A 27,284-nucleotide genomic window follows, 5' to 3' on the forward strand; every position below is an offset into this window, starting at 1 on the left:
CAGTATTCTAGCAATTCTAGCAGTTAGATTAAAAATTAAAAATTAAAAAAATAAAGCAGGCTCCTACAGTTCCATCATGTCATCATCATTTGGGGGGGGGCTTTAGGAAGCTCCCTCTAGTGCCCCAGAAACCACTAGACAACTGTTTTCTGAGGCTGAGTAGGACTTCCCATGACTGGTAAATTGGACTGAGTTAAATTTGCAGTGGTAAAGAGTAACTTAAGGACAAATTCTCAAGTACTGCACTTAAGTACTATTTTGAGGTACTTGTACTTTAGTATTTCCCTTTGATGCTACTTTATACTTCCACTCCAATAGTGTAGGGTACTTTCCACCAGATCTTCCAAAAAATACAAGTCTAAAAGATGAAAGAAACCTTAAAAAACATCACTGTTTTCTGGTATTGTTGCGTTTTATGTTTATATATCCCTATTTCCCAAAAAGTTAGAATGCTGTATAAAATGTTTTTCAATGCTCGTCTTCTCTATCTCCCCCCAACCAGTCAGGGCAGATGGCCGCCCTCCTCTGAGTCTGGTTTTCTCCCGATTAAAATGGATCTTTTCCTCCCTTCATCCTCCTCATCAAATACTTCCTCCTCATCAAATACTTCCTCACGTGGGAATTGTTGGTTTTCTGTGATATCGTATGGTCTTGACCTTACTTACTGAAATTACTTATGCTGTGATTTGGCACAAAATGTCTGAAATGGAAGAGCTCAAATAATCCGGTGTTCTCAAATAATAAAGATTAGAGGATAAGTCCAAAAACCCAAAACAGATTTGTGGATGAGCAGCAGCTAACAGTAAGACACTCTGATGCTTCAGTATTTATGATCTCGTGATAATACATCAGTCAGAGGGACCAAACCAGTACTTTTACTTTAACTACATTTTGCTGTTAATACTTATGTAGCCTACTTTTACTTTAGTAGAACTTCTCCTGCAGAACTTTAACTTGTAATGGAGTATGTTTGCATTGTTATATGCAATATATATACAGAGGCTAACGGCTACAGACAAGCAGTCATTTGTAACTTTATTCAACAAGTTTGAACTTACTAACCCAATCAAATTGGCGGAAATAACTTGGTCCCTGCCTGCTAATGGCGTCTGGACACGCAGTCGTGCATGAAACGAGCTCACCTGCTCTGTCTGTAACGTTACTACTTCCGCTTCCGCTTCCTCCGCAGCCCCCGCCGCCTCCTCCTCCTACTTCTCCTCCTCCTCCTCCTCCTCTACCTGTCTGCCTACACGGGGCGTGTTTTTACTCCCAAAGCAGCCTCACTCCTGGTTTCCTCCACTTCACAAGAAAGTTCTAGGAATAGCTGACCGGCAGAAAACTTTGAATCAAGGTAAGGGTGGTTTCATATTTCTGACTTTGCCTCTGACTGTTCGTTTCATGAGCAGAGTTTGATTAAAGCAGAACTCTCATATCTCTGACAATAAAAAAGTCATCACATGACAGGGAATAATCTATTTGGGGCTTGTCACGGATCTGTGGTGGGCCCACAAAGAAGGAAGCTCATGTGTACAACTTTATTCTATTATTGTAATTGAGCTTCTGTGTTCTGGCTGCTGTTTATGACTCAAAAGAAGTCATCAACTCCACTTTTCCACTGTTAGCCTCAGTATGTATGAATTTAACAGAAACAAGTGACTCATGTTGGTTTTGAGCATTAAGTACGAGGCTGTGTGTGCAGCTGTAGTGTAAATAAGCTATTATTGTGTCTTTATGATGTATCTTTATGACACGCCAGAAGCATTGAATATTTTATGTTACATTATATTTACCATTTGATTTTCTATTGTTAAAGTCCTGATAAAACACCAAATTACACCATCCCTCCTGCTATCACTTTTTGCTCTGTTTTTCCTGCTGGTGTAATATTGTTGGAGTCAATTCATCATCCTCCAACACATCGCAACAAGCCTTCCCTCAGCAGGCATGCGAGCTCAAACTTTTAACTGTACCCCGCAGCTGCACAGTGTACAGGGAGGAAGCAGCACAAAGAAAGCAGAGTGTATTCATTAAACCGAGCCTCCCGGCAAGACGTTTCACTCAGTACACACTTGCACTGGGCTGCCCAGGACAAGTGAAAAAGGTATCTCTGAGGATTGTTCCAAGTCTAGTTTGTGGAAGAGTTTGTCTTTGTCTGTTTATTCACCACGTGATTTGAAATGCAGGTCGTTTGGTTCATTGTGTGGAGATTTTTTGTTTCGTATGGTCTCTCTTGCAACAGATTCGTGTCCCTGCTCGTCACACATTCCACAGCTCTACCCTCCCTGCTCCTCCCTCCTCCTCCTCCTTTACCTCACTCCCCCCCCCATCTTTTACCTGTCTAATGTTAATCCATTCACTCTTTCTCATTAAAATCAACCAATCAGAACTGTGCAGCCCCGTTGTGTCTGTTGTATATTCTGCAGTCTCATCTCTTTCTTTTTATTGCTAGCACCAGCTACAGTACATCTGCCTGTCTGTGTGTTCACTGATATCTTATTTATAAATGTATTGGCTGCGGTATCATTGCAGACACACTGCAGCAGAAGCAGAGTTCAAATCTGTTAGACACTTAAAGCAGAAACACGATGAGATCTGTGTTTGTTAAAGTTAATCAGGATGTTGAGAAACACTTTATCCACTGACTCATGTTTTCATCCCAGATGTTTCCCAATTCTCCAAACAAAAGAGATCAGGAAATGAATCACCATATATTAGTGGAACCCCCCCCCTCCCCCCCGTGTGTGTTTACGTGATCTCTGCACTGTCTCTCCTCTGTCTTGTTAGAAGATGGCCACGGTCACAGCCGCAGAATATGGAGAAACGTCCTGGGAGCTGTCGGTGCAGGTGGATCAAAAAGATGGGGATGAGTCCATGAGATTTAAGCTGAGGGTGAAGGGAGACTTGCACATCGGAGGACTCATGCTTAAGTTGGTGGAGAAAATCAGTAAGTGTCTCAACTGTTGTACTGCTTGCTGCACGGTGGCTGGAGGGAATTCTGTGTAGCTGGAAAGAAACGTACACATTTCAGTTGCCTCTCCATGACAGGATTCAATTTCTCTTCCTTGTCTAAATTGCTTGCATTTAGAACTTTCTTGCATACCTGGTTACCTTTGTTTTAAGCGCAGTGCCTCGGCCTCCACCTGCTGCCACTACAAGGCTGTTAGTCAAGCCACACCCTTGTTTGCCCTGCATTTTTCTACACCGCAGTGCCGTTGTTTTGTCACAATGCGTTGGCTTGTGTAGCCCGAGGGCCCAAAGTTCAGCTGGGTTTGATCTGATCTCTCTTTACAGTCCTTCATAAACACGGAGGAGCTAGTGGAACTAAAGTGAAGGCATTTTTAGTGAGCTGGTGTAAAGAGCATGAGCCATAATAGATGACTAAGCAGCTTGTCATCAACAGACGGATTTCGGCCCAGCACCATAAGATGATGTCAGGTAGATTAATTAAACCCCGCCACCTCCACAACAGTGGGTAGTATTTGTGTTGCTTGCAGATGTACTGTAGTTGTCTTTGGAATATTTTAGCCACAAAGCCAAAACTCCACTGCAAGACCCTTTAAAATTGACATTTAAATGTGTGCAATGACTTTATGTGTGAACTACCACTTAAATATTGAAGTATGATGGTTTTAATGGTTTTACTTCATCTGCCTGCCTCCAGAGGCTCCTCAGGACTGGTCAGATCATGCTCTGTGGTGGGAACAGAGGAAATGTTGGCTGCTCAAGACCCACTGGACCTTGGACAAGTATGGGATTCAGGTAATGTGAACGCCAAGTGGACCACTTTAACCCCCAAAACAATTCAGAATTTAGAAAACTTGGAAAACTATTTGGATTCCCATGGGAACGTTTCCTCCAGTCAAAGCATCATAAATAACTTCAGCGTGTGTTTGCAGCTCTTTAAGGTGTGGAGAGGTTTTATATGGCCAGCCTTGTAAACTGCTAAATGAAATCATATCCTCACCTTGACACACTCAATTATTATTAACCTGTTCAGTGCGGCCAGAACCATGTGATCGGTCTATTATTCATATAGCACATGCTATACAGTCAAGCATTTTTTTTTAAAGCTAAAAGATTCAAGATCTCAGTGTTAACGAAGATACTGTAACAACAAATGAATGCTTCTGCTGTTTTATTTGCAGTCTTTATATCCATAAAAATATATTTTTGTGGCATTTAGTAAAATGTAAAGAAATGTCCCTTAAGTTTTCCATCTGCTCTCCTGAGCTTCTCTCTCGAGCCACACCAAGAAGCCTCTTTTTGTGTATGTGTATTTAAGGCACATTGCTGTCAATGACCCTTACTTCTGATTGGCTGACTCTTTACTGAGTGGTTCACACCCTGGCCAACCACTGATTTTCTTCGGTCTTGCAGCTTGGTAGCTTCACAACAGCGTGTCAGCATGGTATTTTTGGCACCGTGCTGAGGGTGGGTAAAATGACTTGAGTTTGTGACATCACAAACTTACAGAAGTCCACTTGGCTTGTCAAAACAGCACAGTCTTTGTGTCTGTCTCTGTGGGCTGAGTGTTTACACACTTTCACAGTATTTATATAGCACCTACAACTGCTTTGAAATAAAAAATAAATAAAAAATAAACAGAAAACTGCATTTAAACAGTACAGGACCTTTAAAAGCATTCTGACTTGATAATGAATGGGGAAAAAAGCAACAAAAAAAAGTGACTGTGACGTTTCCTTAAATAAAGGCATACGTATTGATTTTGCATCTAAACCTCAAATCATTTAAATGAATTGTCTACACAGGCTGATGCTGACCTGCGCTACACACCCCAGCACAAACCCCTGTTGCTGCAGCTCCCCAATATGAAAACCATCAAAATGACTGTCAGCTTCTCCAACGTGGTCTTCAAGGCGGTGGCAGAAATCTGCAGAATACTCAGTGAGTTTCTCTGTTCCTAATGATTACAATTACGCCCCTCTCCTCTCCGCTGTTTTGCTTATGATTAGGGGTGTTTTAGACAGAAACATTATTGACTGGTCTTAAAAGTAAGACTCACCTTCCACCTGTATTTTTCATAATCATTTAAATCCCCTCCTCTTCGCATCATCTCAGACATCAGACGACCAGAGGAGCTGTCTCTGCTGAAGCCTCCAGATGATCCATCCAGGAAGAAGAAGAAGAAAGACAAGAACTCGCCACACAATGACATCTGGGACATCGATTTACTCAGTGGGGGACCTGGAGGAACAGGTACCGTACATTTCTTAACTAGGCAAAGACCAAAGTTTTAACGGCACAGAATCACCCACTCTAGTACACCAGTTTACTGATTAAAGGGTAAACTGCAATTGTGAAGAAACCCTAATTTCATGGATTCAGAGATTTGTTTTGATGGATTTTGGTTGTAATGTTTATTTATGTGATGAATTTACAGGGATGTGGGCCCGTTGCGAGGAGGTTAGTCCGTTCAGAGAGGGCTGTTGTACAAGAGGGAAATATTTACTGTGAAAGTTGAATAACTTTTTTTTATAGTTTATTTTGCTGGAATGAGGAAATTGTTCATGTGATTAGTTCTAACTGTGATTTTTCTGATATGACAAGGCAAAATGTCATTGGTTAAAAAAGTCTATTAATCTGATTAATGTAAGAAAGACTAAGTAAGAATGTTCTGGTGCTCTAATGGCCATCAAGAGTCAGGTTAGACAGATTTTAATATTCTTGTTTTTTTAGGACTTTTCTGCTGGCTGACTGGTTGGTTACACATCTATCTAAACGTCAGTGGTTGTTATTCACAGTTTAATAATAGGAATCCTGACAGTTTGTGTTTTGGAAACCAGCTTTGACTAAATTTAGGTCAGTTGGCGTTTCATAATTTCTTTAATTCCAAAATTCAGATGACTGTGCAGCCTCAGTGGGGACAGCATCTTCATTTCTAGGAGTTACTTCTTTAGGAGGGATAGAAGAAGCAAAAAATAAATACATTACTGTGCAAAAGTTAGATGTTTACATATGTATTCATCACACAATACCACCAGAGCAGGAGTCTGAATGGTGCCAGACAGTCAGATTCCCAAATATCTATCTCGAGTGACAGATGATATGGCCCCTTCAGATCCCTGATCTCAACAAACTTATGACATTAAAACAGCATAAATCCACTGAAGATCTGTGGCAGGTTCTCAAAGATGCTTGAAACAGATGTGAACTCAAGTGTACCGTAGAGAGTTGGTATGGTTAAAAGGCAAATCTTACTTTGATTTGTTTTTTTCTTTTGTTTACTGCACTGTTGATGGTAATATGTTTGAAAAAAACAAAGCAAACTCAATGTACTTTTAATATCTAAAACGTCTGCAGTGTGCATACAGTGCTGCTGAGATCTAACAGGATACAGTTTTCATCAGGGAGATCTGAAAGAATTGTTCAGTATGCTGCCGTGTTTTTCAGGAGTAGCCATACTCTCACTCTTACAATGAGCACCCAGCATAGGTTCAACATCAACTTAAAAATCACTGCGCCTTTATTGTCGACCCGGTTATTACCTCCTCAGTTTCATCATTTCACCATTTTTGTCAAACTTTTATTCTTACTGTTGCCTCTTTGAAATTGCTCTTTTAGTTTCATGAGTTCTTTCACCTCGCCTCTGACAGGTGATTAACCTGGAGTGCAAACCCCTAACAGTTCCTTCAAATTTGATATAAATATGGAGTTGTGCTGATCCTTCATTTCCTTTACTTTCCCCAAACAAGGCCCCATGTACAGTAAGACCATGACAGCCACCTATGACCCAGAGAACGGCATGCCGGTGTCTGCCACCAGCCTTTGGTTTGGAGAAAACCCACTGGCTGAGTCTCAGCCAAACCTGCCACCCGCTGAGCTCGCCAAGATGTACCAGCCGCTGTCACTACTGGACAAAGCAGTCAACAACGCAGGGTAAAATCCAAAACCTTTCAGTGTCAATTTCAAAAATGACAGTGTTACACAATTTGAATGCTATTTCTGTCCCTGGGCTCATCTGATTGGTTGTTGCTATGATTGACAGGTGGCTGGACTCGTCCCGTTCTCTCATGGAGCAAGAAATTCAGGATGAAGAGAAACTATTGCTTCGCTTTAAGTACAACGTCTTCTTCGACCTCAATCCTAAAGTAAGAGACCTAAAATGTATCCCTTGCAAAAAAAAAAAAATCTTGTCAAAACTCCCTGGACTAACAGCAAGTCAGTCTCAGTTTGAAGTTGTTGTACTAAAATCAAGTGTCTCTGCTTGTTTCTGTGTTTTAGTACGATGCTGTCAGGATAACCCAGCTATATGAACAGGCTCGCTGGTCGGTCCTGCTGGAGGAGATTGACTGCACTGAGGAGGAGATGCTGATGTTTGCTTCATTACAAGTGAGCAGTTTGACATCACACTTACAAAAGCAAACAAATGTAATTCAAATAATTGGGAAGTAATGATTGTATTACCATTGTTAGGTAACAAAATACTAATAGTAAATGATTATTGATTATTATAATGTATATAATGATTATTTAAAGGTCCAGTATGTCCAGTGTGTAATATTTAAGGGGATCTATTGGTAGAAATGGAATATACTATTCAAACCTATGTATAAATACCTAGAACTAAGAATTGTTGTGTTTTCGTTACCTTAGACCTTTACCAAACTAGTAAACCACAGTATCATCTAATAATAGAATAAACAAATATCACACAAGTGGACAAGTGCTCAATTTTGGATCCCCAGCAGCACTATAAAACTACAGAAGCAAACAAAACAAAAATTAATTGCTATTAAACATTGCACTTGCATGCATTGTTTCATTTTGGAACTAAACTCGCTCATGATAAATGATTAAAACCTGGAACCACAATTCTCCAGGGGTACAGTAGTGCATCCTAGATTAGTTTTAAGGACAGTATAGTTATGTCTTAGAGCTCAGAATTGAAGAGAGAGGGTATGGTGTCTAAATCCATGTGAGGACGTGTCAGGACATGAGGAAAATCCCGCCGTAGAGGAAGGAGAGGCAGAGAATGAGACATATGACGAGAGATGGAGTAGCAGAAAAAGTAGTTAGTTGGGACAATGATTCAGAAATCACAGTGATTCAGGTTGCACTCATCCACACATTGGTGAGATGGCTGGCACACAGACGGCTGTGCTCAAACATCCCTCTGACTCATGCCAGCCTTGCATAACCTCTTAAGTCACGTCAGAGAACTTCATAACGACTCGAAATGTTTGATTGTTGCTATCAGGGTTTTCTAATCAGGAGTCAAAACTTTTCCACCAGTACCACATTTGTAAACTGACCATGTCGAGTGAACCCCTGGACCACTCCAACGAGCCAGAAATCGATGAAGTAGAGGCTGCTCTCTCCAACCTGGAGGTGACGCTTGAAGGTGGACACACAGACAGAATTCTGGTAAACATATTTTTTTAAGGTTTTCTGGTCTGTTACAGTATAACACCTGTTTTTGAGCTTGAGTTGATAACTAGGCCTTCGCTGATTGCATGTCTTAACATGATGTCACAAGAAGATGCAGGGGTAATTGACAGTTGTTTGTCTCGCCCCCAGGAAGACATTACAGACATTCCACAGTTGGCAGATTCCCTGCGGCTGTTTAGGTAAACCCCCCTTTATACAGTACATATTATACTCCATCACACAAAGATGCCACAGATAATAACTGTAATATAATGTTAGTTATCTGTCATTGAAATTGATCCTTCCCTCTCCTAAAACCTTTGCATATTTAGTGCCCTTAAATCATCTTTATTTAGAGGTTTGGAAGATTATTTTTTGAGAGATTATGAGGTGATTTATTTGACAGATATAAAATATTCTCTATAGAAATGTATTATGTGTAATTATGGCTCTGATTTTTGCTTTTAGGAGATAATGGCCTTTTGGCCATCTAAAAATTAATCAACAGCCCTCTTTCTGTAGAGCTGCTATGATTTAAGTATCCTGTGTTATTCTTTATTTTTTTTTTTTAAATCCTGTTCACCTTCTTAAACATCTATGCTGTTTTACTTACTTTTTTTTGTGGTGTTAAATCAGGCCCAAAAAACTGACATTGCGGCCGTACAAGGAGTACTGGTTTGTATTCAAGGACACCACCATCTCTTACTACAAGAACAAGGAGGTGTCCAGCGGAGAACCAATAGAGCAGTTTCACCTCCGAGGTCAGTGATAAAAGAAAGATGTTTAAAAAAAAAAAAATGTATGTGTTTTATACTGCTGAGGATTAATAAGCCTCTACTTCAACATTTACTCGTTGTTTTATTATGTCACTGAATCACTGTCAACTTGGATATGGAGGCCCCATTATATACATTATGAAAAAATAAATATCAACAACCATAGTCCAAACTAAAATTCAGTGTTATAATGTTTTAAGCTGCCAAAATTACTGCAGTTTTATTCTGTGATTCCATCATCTTATATCTCTTCAACAGGCTGTGAGGTGGTCCCGGATGTCAATGTAACAGACAAGAAGTTCGGCATCAAGCTCCTGCTCCCAGTTGCAGACGGGATGAATGAAGTGTACATCCGCTGTGACAATGTAAGGCTTGTTCCTAATCCTGCATTTTTCTATCATAACCAGGAAGCCTTCTTCCATTTCTATGCGTGCAGAAGAAACGTGAAGAAACTGTTGTTCTGCAACTTTCCCTCCGGTGCAGGAAACGCAGTACGCCAAGTGGAAAGCTGCGTGTATCCTCGCCTCCAAAGGCAAGACGATGGCCTACAGCTCCTACAAGTCCGAAGTGAAGAACATCCAGTCCTTTCTGCAAATGAAGAGCCTAGCGCCCCCTCCTGGTCAGGCAGCTCCCGACATTGATGCTATGGAAATGAATGCGGAGTGTTTTGTTTCGCCACGTTACTCCAAGAAGCACAAGACCAAACAGGTTTGTTTTACGAGTGACGTGCAACATACTTGACTTTGCCAACAGCTATCAGTGTCACATGGCCGTTATTACCAAATATAACTTCTAAATGTGCCGCGGGTGATTTTATCAAGCTGACAGCACGCATCCTGGAGGCTCATCAGAACATCGCACGGCTGTCACTAGTGGAGGCCAAGATGCGCTTTATCCAGGCGTGGCAGTCGCTTCCGGAGTTTGGTATCAACTACTACATTGTCAGGTACAGTGCACGTATTTTGATGACATACAGGTTTCCGGGGCGGTGTAGTGGTTGAAAGACTGGGTGATAGATATACAACTCCCGTTTTTTTGTGCAATGGCCAGTGTGTTTATAAGGGTGTATAGTTGTAGTTGTGTGTGATCATAATTGTGCAGTAGGTTTAAGCAGTGAAAAGATTTGTACTGAAAACGCCTGTGAGCTTGCAAACGGATCGGAATAAAACAATGCGAGTGTTTCCTGTCTGCTCAGCACAAGGGCAGCCTGTTTTTCTGGTCAGTATAGGTCAGGGGTGTCAAACATACGGCCCGCGGGCCGGATCCGGCCCACCAGGGGGTCCAGCTCGGCCCGCTGGATGACTTTGCTAAGTGTGAAAATTACGGAAAGACATAAATTGCATTTCTATGAGAATATGGAGGTTTATGAGTACAAACGTTTTGTAAATTTTTTTTTTAATCGATCCAGTAATTGCTTCAAAAACAGCGTAAATGCGACGTCTGCTCCGGAGGCAGCAGCACTCGCTGCTAGGGAATCTGCAGAGGAGAGCCCAGGCAGATAAACAGTGGGCTGATGTCTGAGTTTTTGGTTTTTATGTTTCTAGTTTATTGTAGAAAGACCTTAAAATAGGGTTTATCATCCAAAAACCTTCACCAATGATTTAAACATATAGAAGTATTGTCATTATTATGCCATGATTTTACTGGTCTGGACCACTTGAGATCAAAGTGGGCAGTGTGTGGCCCCTTAACTAAAATGAGTTTGACACCCCTGGTATAGGTCATGGATTTTCAACTTTTTAGTCAGTGAAAATCAAGGAATTAGACATTTGACTTGGAGTGGGAACCCTGTACATATTTGAGCATCTAAATGCATTTATGAATGATAATGTGGGAGGTTTCCCTTTAATTTGTGTTTCAGATTCAAAGGCGGTAAGAAGGATGAAATTCTGGGGATTTCATATAACCGCCTGATTCGTATTGACATGTCCTCTGGCCTGCCTGTCACCACATGGAGGTTCGCCAACATGAAGCAGTGGAATGTCAACTGGGAGATAAGACAGGTGGGAGATCAGTGTGCCTCTCTTTACTCAGGGAAGACATTTTTATCATATACAAAATCAGAGACATGAATATATCTTTTATGTAATTTCAGGTGACCATAGAATTTGACCAGAATGTGAGGATAGCCTTCTGCTGTTTGAGCTGCGACTGCAAGGTGGTCCACGAGTTCATCGGCGGTTACATCTTCCTCTCCACACGATCTAAAGACCAGAACGAAACTCTAGACGAAGAACTGTTCCATAAACTTACTGGAGGCCAGGAATGAGCAAAGATGAATAAGCCAGCACTTCTGACAGTGTAATTTTGTTTATTTACGAACATGTTACAGCGCTCATCTGCTGCAGCAGTTGTAACCCTAAACTCTGAACAAATCACTGCCAAAGAAAATGTAATACTGAGTCAGTCAGAGAAATGACACATTTTCAATCACAGAACAGCAACATATTTTTTTGTCATTATATATCCAGCAGTAAACAGATACAGAAATGTACACTAGAAAAATAATGGTGTTGATGTAAATATGTAGTCAAGATTTGTCTTTCTCAAAACTGGGATAAACTGATATTTGTAATAAGTAGGCGTTTTTTAAGGTGAAGAGATGTTCTTGTTTCAAACAGTAAAAAAAAAACTTTTAATGTAAATCACTAAAGGGTGGTTTTTTTTTATTTTAAAACTTATCTCACTTTTGTTCATGGAAACACAAAGCTAGGTATTTACATTGATTGTAAATGCATTTTAAGCATAATGTGCTTTGTTGTTTACAGTGATTCAATTTTATTTTTGATAAGTATAGTACGATGTAGTTGAAGAAAACAAACATGTAATTTTTTTTATGTGTGTGTGCGTGTGTGCGGGCGTGTGTGTGGGCACGTGTGCGCGTGCGTGTGTGTGTGTGTGGGGGGGGGATAATGACATAATGATTATTTGTCATAGCTACTGTGTGGAATACAACCATGTCCACCCTGCAAACTGCTGCCACACTTAAAAAAAAAAAAGTTTCAAAATTCAAAAAGCCTCTGAAGATGTCTTGGATTCCCAAACTATATACAGCTGAAACATAGTTTGATATATTTAGTTTAGTGGAGCCTCGTCCAGATCAGCTGAAGTTTAGGTGCTTTAATGGCAGATTTTCACGTTGGCTTAAACAGTGTATGTTTTATCTAATAACTGATATATTTTTCATAATGGAAATGTACAATTATATTTTCATATTTATGCATTATTAACACATCATTACAATCTGCGATCTTGTAGGTTTCGACTGAGGTCTGTAAAACATGTTGTCTCATTGTTTTTTCGTCATATGTAAATTGACTGAAATGTGACCAATCCATGATCTTATTTGTGCAGTCTCGTTTGCTCTTTCCACCACCTCACTGTGCCTCTGCAGGACACCAGTGGTGGGCAGGTGGAGCTGCCACACCATTTTAAAGCAGTTATAAAACACAATGTAAAAACTGGAAAAGGCAGGTGGTATTCCGGCATATCAAGTTGAAACAACTCAAACCTGCGCATTAAATAGCCACCTGGAGGGATCATAGTGGCACCATCATAAGTTTACCCTCAACTTAACTTCACTTAAAAATGAAACAGTTAAAAGTTAAATAATTTCTTTGTGAATCTGCCCATGTCAAAGTTAAATCAACAGGAGAAGGAGGCATTTCCAATTTTAGAAGAGGAGACTGGACACCAATAAATGTTCATCAAATGGTAAGGCACCAACAGGTACACCACTACATATTTTGTTCATATAATGACAGAAGCAATCGAGACCACCAATGCGGGTGGTCATCATATCATTGCTGCCCAAACTTTTGGATTATTTGAATGTAAACTACTATAGGTCTTTAAGTCTGGCCAAAATGATCATGCAGATGTTTAAAAGATATAAAGGTTATTGTCAATATATGGCAGTACTCTAAGTCTGCATAAACTGGCGAACTATTTGAGCCTATTTGATATCTTTAAACAGTAAAGATAGCCTCAGGTGGGAGTGGACGATGCCCTCATCTACCTGCTGCAACGAGCTCAGTCTCACCTGGATGGAACCGGTGACTCTGTGAGAATCACTTTCTTTGATTTCTCCAGTGCATTCAACACCATCCAACCACTGCTGCTGAGTGAGAAGCTGCGGGTGGTGGGGGTGGATGCGTCCACCGTCTCCTGGATCACTGACTACATGACAGGCAGACCACAGTTTGTCCGTCTGGGCAGTGTGCTGTCTGATACGGTGGTCAGTGGTACTGGAGCTCCTCGGGGAACTGTTCTGTCCCCCTTCCTGTTCACCTTATACACAACTGACTTCCAGTACAACTCAGAGTCCTGCCATCTGCAGAAGTTCTCTGATGACTCTGCAGTGGTCGGGTGTATAAGGGATGGACGGGAGGATGAGTACAGGGCAGTAGTGGAGGACTTTGTGGAGTGGGTGGGAAGAAATCACCTGCTCCTGAACGTGGCCAAGACCAGAGAGATGGTGGTCGACTTCAGGAGGAAGGCGACGGCTCCACAACCGCTGAGAGTCCTGGGAGAGGAGGTGGACATGGTTGAGGAGTACAAGTACCTGGGTGTGTCCATCGACAACAGACTGAACTGGAAGACCAACATCAACGCTGTCTACAAGAAGGGGATGAGCCGACTCTTTTTCTTGAGGAAACTTCGATCCTTCAATGTGTGCAGCGAGATGTTGGAGATGTTCTACCAGTCTGTTGTGGCCAGTGCACTGTACTTCTCTGTGGTCTGCTGGGGGAGCAGCATTGGAGCCGGTGACACCAACAGACTTAACAAACTGGTGAAAAAGGCCGGCTCCATCATCGGCTACAATCTGGATAGTCTGGAAAAGGTGGTGGAGAGGAGGACGCTGAACAAACTATTATCCATATTGGATAATCCTGACCACCCTCTCCACCACCTGCTGCAGGGACAGCGGAGCACTTTCTCCAAAAGATTCCTCCAGCTCCGCTGTCACAAGGACAGATACAGGAGATCATTCCTGCCGACCGCAATTAGACTGTACAATAACTCACCTCTGGCAAAATCCAACACACAACAATAACACTGTTGACTGTGTTTCTTGGTTGTTTGTGTATAATATATATATAGAGAGATATATACTGTACTGCATATACTGTGCATTTTATATTTATATTTTATATTTTTTACTGCTATTTTCTTGCTTTTCTATTGTTCTATTATTATCTTATTGCTTCTATATGCTGCTGTAGCGAAAAAAAAAAAATAATCCCCTCGGGGATTAATAAAGTAACTACCTAACCTAACCTAAAACACCAGCCTATAGAGAATATATCCTGTGTCATTATATTATATATGGAATCATGCTGAAATATTGTAAGAGCAGAGTTTAATTGGCATAATGAAAAGCCAAGAATGGCAATACTCTAAAAACCATCACTGGGACTGGTCAAAGATGTACCATCCTCTAACATTGCTACCCCATGCACATAAATCTATACATTTTCCGCCGCAAACTAAAAACGCACCTCTCCCGACTATACCTTGAATAGGTAGCACTTTACTAGCACTTACTTATAGCACTTTGAAGTTTGGCTTTCTTGAAGAAAATTGTACTTTCTCGATTGTTGTTGTTCTGAATTTGTACCCTCGTGGTTGAAATGCACTTGATGAAATGTAATGTAATGTAACATAATGTTCACCACCGATTCACTCTATATATCTCCCTAAAGCCACCAGTGTCAGCAGTCTATTTATTAAACACCCAGGTTTTACTTCCCCCACCCCTCGGCAGTAACCGTAAATCCCCGTGGTAAATCCCGGTACATCGATGATTCTGAAATCCATTAACACAGAATTTAAGGCACTTCGCTCCTATTGGCTGGCAAACACAGCGACGCCTCCCCAGCCAATCACGGGCGCAGACGCTGTAACACGGCACCAGCTGCCTTCTGTGTTCGCTTAGCCGTCCTCAGAGGCTAGGGAAATGAAGGCTAACACGTGTGAGGAATAACCTGCGGTATTTAGCTGTTACTTCAGGGTGATCTAGTGCCTTTTTGACCTGTGCCTTGCGAACGACGACTCTGTAGAAATAGCTAAAGGCGGCGTTTTCCTCTCAGGTGACTGGTGAGCTGTATTATCTGTCTTATTATGGCGGACAAAGGAGACGCTGATTGTGAGAACAGAATCAGAGAAGGGGACCACGTTGTGTTAAAACGAGGGGAGATCTTTAAAGCTGTGCAAATTCAACCGAGGAAGTGAGTAAACAAAACTGCAAACACAGACTCCTATTAATCAGATAAACATAAGCCTAAATGTGTGCCTCTCCATTTATTTACTTCATGATAGCTAAACCTTCATTGATTCCTCACTAGTGGCAATATGACGATAACAATCTACTTTTCAGTATAATTGTTCAGATCAAGTCTCTGCATTGACATAGCATCATGTATAATATCAATCCGACGGAACAATGACAGTTTCTATCTGGTTTACTCGCAGGAAGTTGGTATTTGAGAAGCAGTGGTTCTTCCTGGATAATGCAGTGGGACACTTGTATAGCACCACGTTTGAAATTGTGTCTGGAGGGACTCTGCAACCACAGAAACCCAAGGACACCGAGAGCCCCTCTGGTGAGTTTAATGCCACCCACCAGTCATATTCATATGTCAGTTGTGCAACTGATTTATTGCATGCTGCCAGTGACATTTAAATGTATGCATGTGATTATCTGTTATTCCCAGGCTGCTTAAGAAAAATGTGTCAAGGATTGTTGATTCCATTTATTTTTTTTATTTTTTTTGTGCAGATATCCGATTCGATATTTCCCTCTTTTTTTTTTGACCTATTACCGATACATGTGCATGTTGTCTTTAGGCTTTACAAATTCACCATAAAGATGGCAAATTTGCACCCTCTTGCAGGCTTGAGAGACTCAAGAGCAGCTCGCATCAACCATTGCGCATTCATTTAATCGGCCGATGTCAATATGTCCTTATAAAGTATGTATGTACAGATGATGTACCAGCATTATCGTGCATCCCAACTGGAGGTGGAACGGTTTACAAGATTTACGGTTCGGTTCAGAAGAAGGTTTTCTGGTCCTAGTTTTTGGTTCAATTCGGTAAATGTTTTAAGTAAAGAGTGTGGGAGGGAAATTTCACTTTCATGTTTTTTTTTGTGTACTTGTCAAAAAAAAGGTGAAGAACTGTTTGCTGTAGCCAAATTGTGGCTAATAACATAAACACTCTTCATTGTCAAATATTAAGTAAAAGAATAAGTCTTTTAATTAGTGCAAACACAAAGCACAGCTTTGTTATTTTTGAATAAAATAAACATAGCCACATTAAAGACATAAAGGCAATCAGTATTACGTAAGAGATCAGAAAGATGCTCGGTTGTGTGTCTCATGAAGAGGGCGTCTCTGCAGAACTAATGCTACATACTGCAGCCAGGAACAATGATGGTGGATGTCTCACTGGCTTATTGGTGTGAGGATTTTTTTTTTTTTTTTTTTTTTTTTCTTCAAATTAACTGAACAATGCAGACATACCCCGAACGTGACCAGCGATCCAAACAGGTCGCATTTTCTTAACTTTAACCGTTCAACCACTGATCCTTAATCCTCTGTTTAATTCTACACTTTGACCAATCTCTTTGTGTGTGTTCACCCCAGATGCAAAGGAGGCGGGCACAGACAACAGAAACATTGTCGATGATGGCAAATCACAGAAACTGACCAGGGATGACATTGAGACGCTCAAAGAGCAAGGTCTGAAGGGTCAGGTACATCTGCAACTTTATTATTACATTTTAAATGGGAAAGTATCATAACATTGTGACATCTATTGGCTGTTTATTAAAGAATGACTGTGTGAATAGTTCCTACTGTATGTTTGTTAATTTGAGTCAATCCAGTCCCCGAGCTAATCCTCACCAGTTCATTAACTTTCTATTAGTCCACACGTGAAAATATTCCCCCAAAACATTGTCAGAAAATGACTAAAGAATTAAACACAATGTTTCTGACCTAGTGATAACAATGTACATCTTCAGAAGGAGCTACGGATATGATAGGGACGTTGTAAAACATGGAGAGATGGGCTGACTTATCAGCCAGATGGGCTGGCTCTTGTCTTTTCAGGGGAATCATTTCTTTTTAATAATCAAATAAAATGTCAGAAGCAAAACTTGAGACATCATGTGTATTTGGTCCACAGGAAATCATTGAGCAGCTTATAGTGAACAGCACCACGTTCAAAGATAAGACCGAGTACGCCCAAGATAAGTACATCAAGAAGAAGAAGAAGAAGTGAGTCACTTCTGATGATCCACTCACAATCTGTTCTGGACCTGTTTTAATGCAGCACACTGTAATTAGTTGTATCAGTTGTTCCCATCTTGTGCTGTTTCCAGGTATGAAAACACTGTGACCATTCTAAAGCCGTCCTGTCGCATCCTGGCGATGATGTACCACGGCCGGGAACCAGGGAAGATCTGGTGAGTCAGCACGTAGATTATCAGTCGGTGTGAAGCTCGTCTTCGAGCAGCAGTAAAATGGTCGCATGATGCGTTTTTTTCTGTGCGTTGCAGCCACCTACGGTATGACACACTTGCCCAGGTGTTGACTCTGGCAAACATCCACGCCGGCAGTAAGGTGTTGGTGTTTGAGACCTGCGCTGGACTTGTTCTGGGGGCCATCATGGAAAGAATGGGAGGCAAGTTAGTCCTGTGAACTGAATTTGCAGTGTTTATCTGTTTGTTCAAATAGTCTGTTGTCTTTCTGATCAAACCCTCTCCTCCGCTCTTTGCATAATGACTCTCCTCCTCATCCAGGCTACGGCTCAGTGATCCAAATGTACCCAGGAGGCGGGCCCGTTCGGACGGGCGTGGAGAGCTTTGGCTTTCCTGCACACTTTCACGATATGCTGCATGAGTTTCCCATCTGCCACGTCAACGCTCTGCTGGCAGGCACTTTGGACACCACAGCCAAAGACCCCCCTACTGGTAGGGCCCGCCTTCTTTGACAGCCGCTCCAAGATGAGCCGTGTTGTTTCAGACGAACTAGAGCTCAACTGCCAAAGAAAACCAACATGTCCCGCTTACAACTGCACAAACACCATTTTATCATCATTTTCTGTATCTAGCGCACCTTATTTTTAATTCGTTAATTCTGAAAATAATTAATATTCAGAAATCTGAAAATTCATGATGAGATGCATTTATTTTCCAACATTCATTCAACACGGATGGTTCTTTTCCGACATTGCAGATGAGAAGCAGTTGAGCATGGCTGCAGAGGAGGCGCAGAACCCGCCGGAGGCAGAACCGCAGGGCAGTCCAGAGGAACCGAGCATGGAGACAAACACTGGGGATGGTGCCGGGCAGAACCAGGAGGAAGTAGAGAAAGAGAAACGCAAAGAAGCCAAAGTACGTCGAACACTTGCACATCCTGATTTCCAAAATATTTGTTTGCCTTTTATGTTTATAACCAACAGGAGCAGGAGCCTGTTGGTATGCTAATAATTCAGTTGATTTTTTTTTTGCCATGGTATAGGACAAGGTATTTGTTTGGATATTATGTTAGACTTCTTGTTTGAAGACTGTGAAACAAAGAAATGTCTCAATTGGAGCAGGAATAGAGAGTTTGTGTGCAGAACTTATATTTTTGTTTTTTTTAGACTCAAGAAAAAAAGGTGAAGCTGGAGGAGAAGCGGAAGAAGCTGGCAGCCGCTGCTGCTCTGCTGGAAGGCAGAAACGCCGACGGGTCGGTGTCAGATTCTCACATTTTCTTGTTTCTCTGCAGCGCTCTGCTCTTCTCTGCATCAGCCTCTTCCACTTCCAGTCTGTAGTAAACAAACGCAATTGCAACAGATGCACTGGGATGAAAAATGTATGAATAATTAAAGCGCCGTTAACCATGTCTGTAAAAGTCATGAGTTATTGGCCTTCCTCTGAGCTCACGTGCGGTGCCCTCGTAAGGTGAAGGAATTGATTGCTTTGCAGTTTCCTCTCACATAAAATGAAGAACCTCACAGCCTGTTTTTATGATTGATGGATGCGCTGTTGTGAAGGTGACATCCGAGTCTGAAGTACAAGTATTGATCTTGTTAGCCTATTGTCTTCTCCTTCACATCATAGCAACTATATCATAAACACGAGCACAGAGGACAAGTTACCCGATGGTCCTCCTAAATCAGCCTCTTTCACTGACTCATCCAGCTGTATAAAATATGGTATGAATGTCCACCACAGGAAGACAGTAAATCTCTTAATTCCTCTGGTAATATGTCAAACGGAGCACTGATAAGCTAAATTACCATATTGCCTACCTACACAGTTCCACCCACAGAGTGCACACGGTATATTTCATGCCGGACAGGTCTGCTAGATCATCTGTTTGTTTCCCTCGTGCAGGTTGGTTATAGCGAGCCGCTTTCACCCGTGTCCGGTCCTGTTGGGTCTGCTCCGATTCGTCGCCCCCTCCAGACCTTTTGTAGTTTATTCCCAATACAAAGAGGTAAGACATTCATGAGCCGAGGTGTTTACTGGAACCACACTCTTTATGTCCCCCACTGAAAGAGGATGATTAGTGATCTTTGAAGGATCGCTCATTAGTTGTCACAGCACACTGGTTTTTATTGCGTAGAGCTCCAATGGGAAATGTCCTCCCTAAAAGATCTGTGTATATTTACACGGCAGTCCTTGACCTAATGATTCTCTTTCATCTCCTCAGGCTCTCATCGAGTGCTACACAAAACTCAGGGAACAAGGCGGTACGGTCAACCTCCGACTCACAGACACCTGGCTGAGACATTACCAGGTACATGTTGAAACTCTCAATCTTTATGGGTTTGGTTGTTTTGTTTTCTGCAGTTTAAACCAAACTAATCTAATCTTTTTAAATTAGCAATGATCTATCAAGCCTTAGGACCCACATTTTCCCTCAGCTATTGCATTAAATCGTGATTCAAGTTTTTAAGCTACTAAAAAGGCAGACTTTTCTTGAATATTTGTCAAACAAATTTAGACTGGTGGTGCTTATCAAGTTTCATGAAATTAAATTGAGTTGTAATGAAATAAAAAAAGACAGATTTGTCTATTTATCTAATTCTGAACCTCAAAAATGCTCAAAACAGAGCTAGTGACTAATGATAATGACGATGATAGTCGTTACTTTCATGACAGCGCTGACGGCAAACGACTGCTGCGCGCATGCTGGTTCACGAAAAACATTTGTACTTCAAAATAAAAGCGCCATAGCATAAATTCTATAGACTTTAAAATAAAAGTAACTTTTTTCACTTAACTTTTTCTTTTACTTGTACACATCCACCCGCATCCCACTTTTAGGTCACAACCCACCAGCTGCGAACCACTGAATTTAAATGCCTGTGTTTAAAGAGGGTTGCTCATCGTGAAAAACCAACAGAGACCTAGCATATGACTCTGCAGGTCCTGTCAGCACAATTAACTGGTTATTATCCTTCAGCTCACTGCTTTGGTTCATTGTCCAGAACTTTGCTGTTTTGACTTCACACTTTTCTCATCAGGATCACATTATTTTGGTCCATTAATTGCAAAATAATTGTAATAGTGCCGTTAAAATTCCCTGCATCTCGAGGTAACATTATCAGATCATGAGTTGGAGGTCATTTATTGCTCGACAACAACTATTAATCGTGCCTAATGACATAAAACATTGAAAAGAAGCAAATGCTCACAGTTTGGAGGCTGGAACAGCTAATGTTTTGCCTTTTTCCTTACCTAAAACCTTTGATTCTGATGGATTCTGTCAATTAATCAACTGTTTTATTAGGGCGGCATGGTGGTGCAGTGGTTAGCACCGTCACCTCACAGCAAAAAAGTTTCCGGGTTCGAATCCGGTCCTGGGCCTTTCTGTGCGGAGTTTGCATGTTCTACCTGTGCTTGCGTGGGTTCTCTCCGGGTTCTCCGGCTTCCTCCCATCATCCAAAAACTTGCACCTTAGGTCAGGTTACCTTGCGCCGCGCTAGTGGCACCCTGCTGCAGCATCTCCCCCCTGAGAGCCCCCCTGCTGTAGTGAAGAAATTTCCCCTCGGGGATTAATAAAGTGTATCAAATCAAAATTTAACTAAGGCCTTAATTTAAGAGGCTAAACTATAGAAAATATTCCACAATTGGCAGCATAACTTTGTGATAATCATCTCTGCCCTTGATCGATAATTCAAGCCTCCCTACAGTTTGTTCTCCCACTCCTTTTTCTCACTTCTTGTGCACTAAGCAGCAGCAACTGGATTAAAAAACAATGTTTGCATACTCTGAAGACTTTTTCCCCCTCTGAGGACCCAAGTGTTATCCCCCGCCAGCCGTTCCTGCCGAGTTAACTTATCCTGACTTGTATTTCTGTCCCTAGGTGTTGCCTAACAGGACACATCCTCTGCTGCTGATGAGCGGGGGCGGGGGCTACGTCCTCTCAGGGACAACGGTTGCCATGGACCGCTCTAAACCTGCAGGCTCGCAGCGAGCCGAGGAACCAGCACCAAAGAGACTGAAACTGAAAGACACAGAGGGATAAATAGTAGAAGCATGAAATCGTATAAGGGCACATTACCAGTGATCTATAGGGATTCTCCTCAAGCATTGACTTCCCGTTTCTGTTGAACTGATTTGACACGTGGAATAAGGCAGACAGAGTGTCTGGTTTACATTCATCAGAGCACTTTCTCCTGTCTCGTGCTCACATCAGGGCAGATTAAGGCGCGATGCTGAGAAGTTCAGGCTATCTGAGTTCAGTGTATGTAAGAAACAAGTGAAATAATCATTTCTGTGCTGAGAGTAAGTGACAGGTTTGTGTCTTGTGCCTCGAGACCAGATGTAAAACACACTTCTTCTCTTCTTCTTCTTTTTTTTTTCATGCTCTCCAGTTTTGAGGTTAAAATGTTGTTTTTTTCAATTTTGTTATCCCTGCAGAAAGTGCCATTTGTCATATAATCCAGTTGCTAATGCAGCATCACTGTGGGCTACACCTGTATCTGCACAAAATTAAAAATCAGTACAAGAAAAAAAGTCTGAACTGTGACCACTTTGCAATCAATAAATAAATCAGAGCTTTTTGTTTGGTCCCAGAATAACTCCTTTAATTGAGTACAAACAACAAACTCTTGAGAACACATTTGAATAATTTATCTCATATATATTATTATTACTTTCACATTTCTCTGACGAGATATAAACAACCAAGCCATGCCCATGCTGATTAATTACATCAAAATATCACAAAAACTAGATAAACGAGTTAGTCAAATGTTTTGGCAAGGCTCCAAATGTTTTTTTTTATGTCTTGTTTTTTTTGTCACTTTGAACAATGTAAGCACACTAATTTGGCAGACATACAGTTAGACAGCAACTTGTATCCACTGAGTCTTGAAATGCTGCCGGTTTACGCGGTGGTGTCATGCAAATTGGCTGCGATCTTCTGCAACTCCATGTCCATTGCTGCCAGGTTTTCCAGCTCTTTCTCCTGAAAAACATCCATATTTACACATCAGCAACAAAATAAATACCATCAGTTTTGTTATGATACCTGATTAGTGTGTTTTTTGACTTTTTTTCAATAGAAATCTGAATTATATGATTAGAAATTTACCTTATTTCCCCATGCCTGCTTCCAAATTTGCCTAATATCCCTAATTGGTCACTTAGGTTAAATATTCCCTTATTATCCTTACACTTGCACTGCTGTAGGACTAATAGATCACCACGCTGCCGTTTCCCTAATTTGTTTTTCTGCTTCAAAGTATGTGGCAAGATAGGGAGGTCTCTGCGGGTCCTGGTTCTCTTTTTTAATGGGCATATTACGACTTTGATTGCTGTGGGAGGCTGTAATCATGAGATTCCTAGTGTGATTACTGCAGCAGTCATAACATTGCTGGTGTGGAGGAGGCAAAGAGATAAAGGGTGGCAAACAAGCTGGGAGAAGAATCGTAGTGATGAAGGCAGGAGTAAAGTCTCAAGTTAGCTGGAGTTGAAGGAGGAGTCGCCGACCATGAATATACTGGTCAGGCTTTTTTTCCTTCGTGTGATTGAGACATGCTCACGAGGGACAGTTCTCGATGTGCATTTGCACAGATTCATATTCACTGATGCTCTGCGGTTCTGAAGGCTAAACCCCGACATCTCCATGCAGACTAGAGATTTCCATAATGAGCATGGCTGTTGGTTTTTTTTTCCTAGTGAGGCAGTGGTGGTGGTGGACGGACGTGATGTGATGTGCTTCATGGCTTTGGTAGGTCAGCTGAATATGATGCATATTGTTTATGGAAACGGCTGCAAAGAAAGGGTTTTCTTAGGGATTTTAACTCTGGACTTTTAACTATAGTTTTTAAGATTATCATGTATTTTAAAATTGCCTGTTTTTTTTTTTTTTTTTTACTAAAGCTTAGTTCTCAGTAAATAACAGTAAACAGTGTCGATAGCAATGTATTTTAAAATGTCAGTTTAGTGTTTTAGTTAGAGGGTTAATAGACTGACCCTGACAGGAAATATGACCTCACATTATCAGTCATAAAGGTTCTTTATTGCTGTTAGTGAAAGCAGTTTTTTTTTACCTCTTGTGGAGTAAGTGCTCTCTGGTGTGTGCTCCTCTTCGCCTCTTCTTGAGTGGCTTGGTTGGCCAGCTGGTTGATCTTGTAGCTCAGCAACTTGGCCAGCTCATCCATCTGAGCAGATTAAAGAGAGAACCACATGTAAAGTAGATAATATTGGCCAAAATTATGATCTACTTATCAAAATTTTTTAATAAAATGAAGTCAAACTGGATGCAAAAATTGTTTTTTTCAGAAAATGAATGGGAGTTTGGTCAATAGTCAACATTACACATCCAGTAGTGTTAAGTTTAAAAGACTCCAAAGCAAAAAGCAGCCAAATTAGTTTTAATTTGATACATTTATTTAATAATATTTTGAAAATAAAACTGACACATGCTGACCTTGTTTGAAGTTGCTGCGTGTTCCTCTGAATCCCTTTTAAACCAGGCAGGGTGGTAGTAGCCTCTGAAAATCCAGGGATTGCGCTTCTCAGCCAGATACCTGAAAAACAGTCCCAATTAGAAGCTGTACTACCCGCCGTTTTCTTTTTAAGTCAGCAGAGTAACACCGCTGAAGGTGTTTGTTCACTTCTGCAAATGTAGTTTTTACCCCTGCAGACTGGTATTACTGAAGTCTGCAGTATTATGTGCTCCAGGGGGGCAGACTGCTAACTTTCAGAGTTAAACATCAGAAGTTTTGTGATATGATGTGAGACAGATGTACCTCAGAGCGTCGTCTTTTTCCTTCGCCTCCTCTGTGGATTCCTCTGAATTAGCCCTCTGCTCTTCCTCCTCTTCCTCTGACGTTCCTCCGCCACGCTTGTGAAGCTTCTTTTTGTGGTGGTATCGGTGTGTTGGTTTCCAGATGCGCTTTTCGACTTCCCCCTCTTCTTTTCCATGTCTTTTGTCGAATCCCCAGTACTCCTGACTGCGATCCTCCTCTGGCTCGTCTCTCTCTTCCTCCGCCAGCTCCTCGTCACGTTTGTGTCTCCTCTGGTGGTACCTGCCGGGTCTCCAGTCCCTCTTCTCTCTTCCAGTGTCAAAGTCCCAGGACTCCTGGCTGCGCTCGTCGTCCGGCTCTTCCCTGGCATCTTCTGAGAGCTCTTCGTCACGTTTGTGTCTCCTTTGGTGGTGCCTGCCAGATCTCCAGTCTCTCTTGTCTCTTCCAGTATCGAAATCCCAGTATTCCTGGCTGCGCTCTTCATCAGGCTCTTCTATGGCTTCTTCTGATAGCTCTTCATCACGCTTATGTCTCCTCTGGTGATGCCTGCCAGGTCTCCAGTCCCTCTTCTCTTTTCCATCAAAGTCCCAGGACTCCTGGCTGCGTTCTTCATCTGGCTCTTCCCTGGCTTCCTCTGAGAGCTCTTCGTCTCGTTTGTGTCTCCTTTGGTGATGCCTGCCAGGTCTCCAGTCCCTCTTCTCTCTTCCATCAAAATCCCAGTATTCCTGGCTGCGTTCCTCATCTGGCTCTTCTCTGACTTCTTCTGAAAGCTCTTCATCACGCTTATGTCTCCTCTGGTGGTACCTGCCAGGTCTCCAGTCCCTCTTGTTTCTCTCATCGTCAAGACCCCAAGATTCCTGGCTGCGCTCTTCGTCTTCGTCACCCTCATCACCGCGTTTGTGGAGCTTTTTCTTGTGATGATAGCGATGTGTGGGTTTCCATATGCGCTTGTCTCTTTCCTCCTCATCCTCATTTCCATGCCTTTTGTCCACATCCCAGGACTCCTGGCTACGCTCCTCGTCTGGCTCCTCCCTCTCATCTCCTAAAGGTTCCTCATCGCGTTTGTGTTTCCTTTGGTGGTATCTTCCAGGCCTCCAGTTCCTCTTCTCTCTGTCCTCACCATCGTCCTCCTCGGATCTCTTATCTTCTAGTCCCCAGCTCTCCTGACTGCGCTCGTTGTCTTCTTCCTCCTCTCCTCGTTTGTGCTTCCTCTGGTGGTATCTCCCGGGCTTCCAGCCACTTCTCTTCTCCCGTTCCTCTTCCTCTTCGTTCTCGTGTCTCTTGTCCTTCTCGTCACCCAGACTCCAGGATTCCTGGCTGCGCTCATCTTCTGGGGTGTCTCTTTTTTCCTCCACAGATTTCAGGAGCGTCTCGATGTCTTTCACATCTGCTGCCTTTGCCTCGGGCTCCTCAGTGTGACCTTTGACTACCTCTTCATGAATTGCATTCCCCTCCCCGCTCTTCTTGTCCTGTGGGGCATGTTTAACCCCTATGACAGAGCAAAAGAAAGATCAGAATAGATGCAAACATCCATTTAGAATAGCTCTGAGGGACAAGTTATGATGAATTTGTCCTTTGATTTAAGCCTTTAGATCAAATTAATAATCATTTAGTGAATCACTTGTTGCCACATTTCTGTTAAATTAAAAGCCTCCACCATGTGTTGGAGGTCAGGCAGAGTCTTGCATTTATTTTCTTGAATACCTCCAATCTTATCTAAGAGAACAGACATTCATGACTTTAACTGCTCTATTTATGTCAACTGCTGGTTGTCAGGATATTCAGTACTGTTTAAATCTTTTTAGTGCCTTCACCGCTTGACAGTTAAATAGTGCTGCAGCAACAAAAAGCAACTTTCCTTAAAAAAAAAAAAATGCCTGTTTTCAATCGACATGTTGAACCTTTTGGTTGATTTAAGCTGAATAAGCATGATAAGTAACCTTATTTGGACTATCTATAGAATCCCTTATGCTACAAACCTGCTTGGAGAATGTCCTTGCATTCCTGATCCAGCTCGGAGTCCGGTTTGGAGAGAGCTTTGGACAGGACTTCCACCAAGCATCGTGTCACCTGCAAAATCCAAATCAACTTAAATGCTTTGATGTGATAAAAAAAAAAATAGAAATCAAATCATTAAATTGCATTAGAAAATCCTACCACATCTTCTCTCTGTCCTTCTTTGCTTACTGGAAACGCTAGGTTTTCTGCATGAAGAAAAGAAAATAGCATGCGTGTTAAAACATGTCAGCAAAATGCGTAAATAAACGGTTTGCATGCGTCCCAAGTGGAGGAGACGTCTCTGTCCGTGGTCCTGAACTGAGCACCAAACTTATCGCACAGCGCTCTGCAAGAAAGAAAACCTCTCTCCTACCTGTCAGCAGAGCCGCAACAACTACAACATAAATAAGCCTCATCTTGGCGAGATGAAGGTAAATCCAGGAGAACGCGGAGCAAAAGAAGCTGCTCCCCGTCCTTCCGTAGTGGCAGGAGAGCTGCGCTGACTGGGCGCCTGCTGCTCTGAGGGATGGAGCAGAGGAGCGCCTCAAATACAGTGCGGAGTGGGCAGGGGAAGCGTGGGTGGAAGGCTTTAGGCTATGTTCATGTCATGACTCATTAAGTCCTGCGAAGAAAGTGACTTGAACCAAATTTGATGCACGTGCGATGTTGACATTTGCGGGGAAAGTGGATTAGTAATCGCGTTAGTGCCGCCGTTCGTTTCGGTGACGATTTAAACAGGTTTATGAGAAATTCACGCGGCTTGCTCTTGTCGTGCGATGCCCGGTGGTCCAGCGGGGTGGGCACAACCATCACGAAGATTCGTATGCAACCTGATACGTTAGCCCTGCAACAAGACTCTGTA

At 42.0% G+C, this 27,284-nt stretch overlaps 3 protein-coding genes across 3 annotated transcripts; 2 read left to right on the plus strand and 1 right to left on the minus strand.

Annotated features, from left to right (window-relative positions):
* The first annotated feature begins 1,312 nt into the window (after positions 1–1,312).
* Positions 1,313–11,779, plus strand: fermt1 (FERM domain containing kindlin 1). The gene is made up of 16 exons (XM_069158733.1): positions 1,313–1,351; positions 2,788–2,944; positions 3,662–3,759; positions 4,770–4,905; positions 5,080–5,217; positions 6,714–6,897; positions 7,007–7,109; positions 7,243–7,350; positions 8,254–8,385; positions 8,539–8,588; positions 9,025–9,149; positions 9,423–9,529; positions 9,648–9,872; positions 9,986–10,110; positions 11,026–11,167; positions 11,260–11,779. Exons 2-16 carry the CDS (start codon positions 2,788–2,790, stop codon positions 11,431–11,433), a joined length of 2,004 nt encoding a protein of 667 aa, XP_069014834.1. The 5' UTR covers positions 1,313–1,351; the 3' UTR covers positions 11,434–11,779.
* Positions 11,780–15,115: 3,336 nt separating this feature from the next.
* On the plus strand, positions 15,116–22,705 carry trmt6 (tRNA methyltransferase 6 non-catalytic subunit). Its single transcript, XM_069158574.1, has 12 exons — positions 15,116–15,394; positions 15,639–15,769; positions 16,813–16,922; positions 17,357–17,448; positions 17,553–17,636; positions 17,730–17,854; positions 17,973–18,143; positions 18,409–18,566; positions 18,818–18,903; positions 19,554–19,656; positions 19,873–19,959; positions 21,532–22,705. The coding sequence occupies exons 1-12, from the start codon at positions 15,288–15,290 to the stop codon at positions 21,691–21,693; spliced, it is 1,416 nt and encodes a 471-aa protein (XP_069014675.1). The 5' UTR covers positions 15,116–15,287; the 3' UTR covers positions 21,694–22,705.
* Positions 22,549–26,936, minus strand: chgb (chromogranin B). The gene is made up of 7 exons (XM_069158573.1): positions 26,796–26,936; positions 26,582–26,628; positions 26,404–26,494; positions 24,428–25,913; positions 24,106–24,205; positions 23,726–23,836; positions 22,549–22,638 (listed from the first exon to the last, which is right to left on the minus strand). The coding sequence occupies exons 1-7, from the start codon at positions 26,836–26,838 to the stop codon at positions 22,558–22,560; spliced, it is 1,959 nt and encodes a 652-aa protein (XP_069014674.1). The 5' UTR covers positions 26,839–26,936; the 3' UTR covers positions 22,549–22,557.
* Positions 26,937–27,284: the final 348 nt, after the last annotated feature.

The sequence above is a fragment of the Embiotoca jacksoni genome, unplaced genomic scaffold, assembly GCF_022577435.1.
Source record: "Embiotoca jacksoni isolate LCO1_2020_lvr unplaced genomic scaffold, fEmbJac1.0.p SCAF_23, whole genome shotgun sequence".
NCBI classification, from domain to species: domain Eukaryota; kingdom Metazoa; phylum Chordata; class Actinopteri; family Embiotocidae; genus Embiotoca; species Embiotoca jacksoni.

What these genes read in the sequence shown, in the direction of transcription:
- chgb (XM_069158573.1), bottom strand. Translation starts at nt 26,838, where the DNA reads ATGAGGCTTATTTATGTTGTAGTTGTTGCGGCTCTGCTGACAG. An exon ending in ACGCAGCAACTTCAAACAAG is followed by an intron (nt 23,837 to 24,105) that starts GTCAGCATGTGT and finishes TAATCTGCTCAG; the next exon opens with ATGGATGAGCTGGCCAAGTT. An exon ending in GAGCACTTACTCCACAAGAG is followed by an intron (nt 22,639 to 23,725) that starts GTAAAAAAAAAC and finishes GATGTTTTTCAG; the next exon opens with GAGAAAGAGCTGGAAAACCT.
- fermt1 (XM_069158733.1), top strand. Translation starts at nt 2,788, where the DNA reads ATGGCCACGGTCACAGCCGCAGAATATGGAGAAACGTCCTGGGAGCTG. An exon ending in TAAGTTGGTGGAGAAAATCA is followed by an intron (nt 2,945 to 3,661) that starts GTAAGTGTCTCA and finishes GCCTGCCTCCAG; the next exon opens with AGGCTCCTCAGGACTGGTCA. An exon ending in AAAGCAGTCAACAACGCAGG is followed by an intron (nt 6,898 to 7,006) that starts GTAAAATCCAAA and finishes TATGATTGACAG; the next exon opens with GTGGCTGGACTCGTCCCGTT.
- trmt6 (XM_069158574.1), top strand. Translation starts at nt 15,288, where the DNA reads ATGGCGGACAAAGGAGACGCTGATTGTGAGAACAGAATCAGAGAAGGG. An exon ending in GAAGGCAGAAACGCCGACGG is followed by an intron (nt 18,904 to 19,553) that starts GTCGGTGTCAGA and finishes TCCCTCGTGCAG; the next exon opens with GTTGGTTATAGCGAGCCGCT. An exon ending in TTTATTCCCAATACAAAGAG is followed by an intron (nt 19,657 to 19,872) that starts GTAAGACATTCA and finishes TCATCTCCTCAG; the next exon opens with GCTCTCATCGAGTGCTACAC.